The sequence below is a fragment of the Orycteropus afer genome, unplaced genomic scaffold (assembly GCF_000298275.1).
Source record: "Orycteropus afer afer isolate SDZICR_OR568_19922 unplaced genomic scaffold, OryAfe1.0 scaffold00099, whole genome shotgun sequence".
In the NCBI taxonomy this organism is placed as follows: Eukaryota; Metazoa; Chordata; class Mammalia; order Tubulidentata; family Orycteropodidae; genus Orycteropus; species Orycteropus afer.
Genome location: NW_006921686.1, coordinates 3,864,406 through 3,867,514, shown reverse-complemented (window position 1 = coordinate 3,867,514; position 3,109 = coordinate 3,864,406). Strand labels below are relative to the sequence as shown.

General features: G+C 53.0%; 1 protein-coding gene across 1 annotated transcript in view; it reads right to left on the bottom strand.

The window, feature by feature from the left end:
* Positions 1-3,109, bottom strand: part of NOVA2 (NOVA alternative splicing regulator 2) — a 30,917-nt gene that overhangs the window by 521 nt on the left and 27,287 nt on the right. Inside the window, 1 exon segment of the mRNA XM_042781240.1 lies at positions 1-572. This exon segment is cut by the window's left edge and continues 1 nt beyond it. Within this exon segment, the coding sequence (XP_042637174.1) occupies positions 1-572 (572 nt within the window).

Here is a 3,109-nt window from a genome sequence, read left to right as displayed (position 1 = left end):
GCGGCGGCGGCGGCGGGGTTGGCCCCGGCAGCCACGGCGGCGAGGACACCGGAGGCTGCGGCCGAGTTGAGGCCCAGGCCGAGGGAGTTGGTGTTGTAGCCGTAGCTGGCCAGCGTGTTGAGCGCCGTGCTTATGGCCAGCAGGTCGGTGCCGGAGAAGGCAGGAAGGGCGGCGGGAAAGGCTCCCACGCCCGCCAGCCCGGCGGGGCCCAGCAGGCCCGAGGCAGCGGCAGCCGAGGCGGCGGCCGCGGCAGGGAGCACGTCGGCAGGGCTGGCGTACGGCGAGCCGGTGGGGTTGGAGTTGGCCACGGGGCCGGCCACGTTGGCGTAGCTGATGTTGAGACAACTGCTGCTTTGAGGGTCTTCCTGAACCTTCTGCACGATGGCGCTCACGGCTTTGTGGACCTGCTCAGGCTCCCCGCTGACCGTCACCACGCGCTCCTGCAGGTTGATGCCCTCTGGCTTCTGGGACAGCTGCACCCAGGCACCCGACTGTTCCATCACTGCTTTGACCGTGGCACCCCCTTTGCCGATGATCAGGCCGGCCGTGCTGTTGGGGACAATCAGCTTGGCCTGCGTGGGGAGGGAGAGGGAAGACTTTAGGGTGATAATCAGACACTGCATGATAACTGGGTCTTTGAACTCGTTCTTCCCAGTGCGGTGAGGGCCAAACCAAGTGAAATCAGAATGGACCCAAATCTGTAAAATGGGGGTGAACCGGAATGATAACCAGAATGGAGAAAATGACGGATGGACGCCCTGCGAGAAACTTAATCTCCTTTTTAGAAAACAAGGGCAATGTGTGTGTGTTGCATAGCAACCAAATCTCTTGACAGGCACGGTCAGAAACAACAGTGCCCGGCTCAAAGATGGCAGCCGACCATGTGGCATGGAATGTGTGTTGCTCTCCATAGTCCTGGCAATAATCCAACCTCCTACATAAGTCTCATGAAAAGGCTCACTATGCCACTTTCTGAGGAGCTCTGGTGGCGCAGTGCCTAAGGCACTTGACTGCTAACCAGAAGGATGGCAGTTCAAACCACCAGCCACTCCTCGGAAGGAAGACTGGGCAATCTACTTCCGTAGTGATACTGCCTCTGAAACCCAAGGAGGGGCGCTATGAGTCAAGTCAAGTCAATGGCAGTGACTTTGGTTTGGGCTTTGCTCCCATCAAGACTGACAGCCTTGGAGACCCTGTGGTGCAGTTCCACTCTGTCCTCTAGGGGCGCTGTGGGTCAGAATCCCCTCCAGGCACTGGGTTTGGTTTGGGCTTTGCTTCTGTGAAGGTAGGAGCTCTGGTGGTGCAGTGCCTAAGGCACTTGACTGCTAACCAGAAGGCTGGCGGTTCAAACCCACCAGCCACTCCTGGGAAGGAAAGTTGCGCAATCTACTTCCATAGAGATACTGCCTCGGAAACCAAAGGAGGGGTCACTATGAATCAGGTCCAACTCAACAGCACATGACAACAACAACATGTCACTTCCAAGTCTCGCATTCCAGGGGTTCAACACACAATGTTTCCTTTTCTGGTTATCATTCTGCTTCACCTGAATTGTGAAAATTCGGGTCTGTTGTTATTTCAACCTTGTGGAGCGTAACTGAACCCATTCAATCTGCTTCAAAGTTCCGACAATAACATTAGTCCACAGCTTGTAGCCCCAAGCCATTCTACACTCCTGCTTTCTCAACTGTCCAACATCAGGTTCAGTCTGTCCCCTGGGTATACACCACTATGGCTCTCTTACGTCCATATATATATTAGAACTAATGGGACAAAGTTATGATAACTTCTCAGCCACAGCCAGACACCCTGAGGGAGTGAGTCACTGGACCCATGGGCCCTGGTTGAGGGGGACATCAAGCTCAATTGGCACAACATACTACATAACAACATTGTTATACATCCTACTTTGGTGAGTAGCAATGGAGATCTTAAAAGCTTGCAAGTGGCCATCTAAGATGCAATAATTGGTCTTTTCTTGTGCGGAGCAAAGGAGAATGAAGAAAAACAGAGACACGTGGAAACAATTAGTCCAAGGGCACCTCAGTCTACATGATCTGAGACCAGAAGAACAAGATGGTGCCTGGCTACCACCGTCAACCACTCAAAAAGGGATCAAAGTGGGAGACCCTGGATAGAGTGGGGGGACAACGTGGAACAAAACTCAGAATCATAAAAAAGGACCAGGTTTACTGGTCTGATAAAGCCCCGTGAAACCCTCGAAACTATGGCCCGTAGTCCCCCTTCAGGCCTGGAACTGAACTTACTCCTGTGGCTTCCAGGCAAACAACAGGCAGGCTTATAGGGTGAACATTTATACCAGGTAGGTGCACTCCTTAGAACAGTCAACTATGGGAGATCAGAAAGGCGGTGTTCGTACAAGGAGACAGCTCAGGGGGCAGGAATGAACAAAAGTAGGATACAGGGAAGAGGTAACCGCAGGGAAGAGAGCTGTTACATTATGGGGATTGCAACAGATGTCGTGAAACAAGATGTATATGAACTGTTGTATGGGAAATGAATTTGCTCAGTAAACTTCACCCACATCACAATAAAACACACACACACACACACACACAATGGTTCTGTTATTAGGTGCCGTTGAGTTGGCCCTCAAGTCATGGCAACCCCGTGCACGATGGAATCAGATCATTGCGATCCACAGGGTTTTTGTTAGTCCTTCCTTCCCAGCCTGGCTTAGTCTGGAAGTTCTACTGAAACCTGCTCAGGACCATAGCAACAGGCAAGCTCCACTGAGACGGCTGGTGGCTGCACAGGCGGGGCATTGGCTGGGAATGGAATGCAGGTGTCCTGCACGGAGCTCTGCTGGTGCAGTGCCTAAGGCACTTGACTGCTAATCAGAAGGCTGGCGGTTCAAACCCACCAGCCTCTCCTTGGAAGGAAGACTGGGCAATCTACTTCCGTAGAGATACTGCCTTGGAAATCCAAGGAGGGGTCACTATGAGTCGGATCCGACTCCACAGCAGCGCTTTTGGTTTTGTTTTGGTTCAGTTTCCACAGTGGGAGCTCTGGTGGTGTAGTGTCTAAAGCATTTGACTGCTAATCAGGAGGCTGGCGGTTCAAACCCACCAGCCACTCCTCGGGAGGA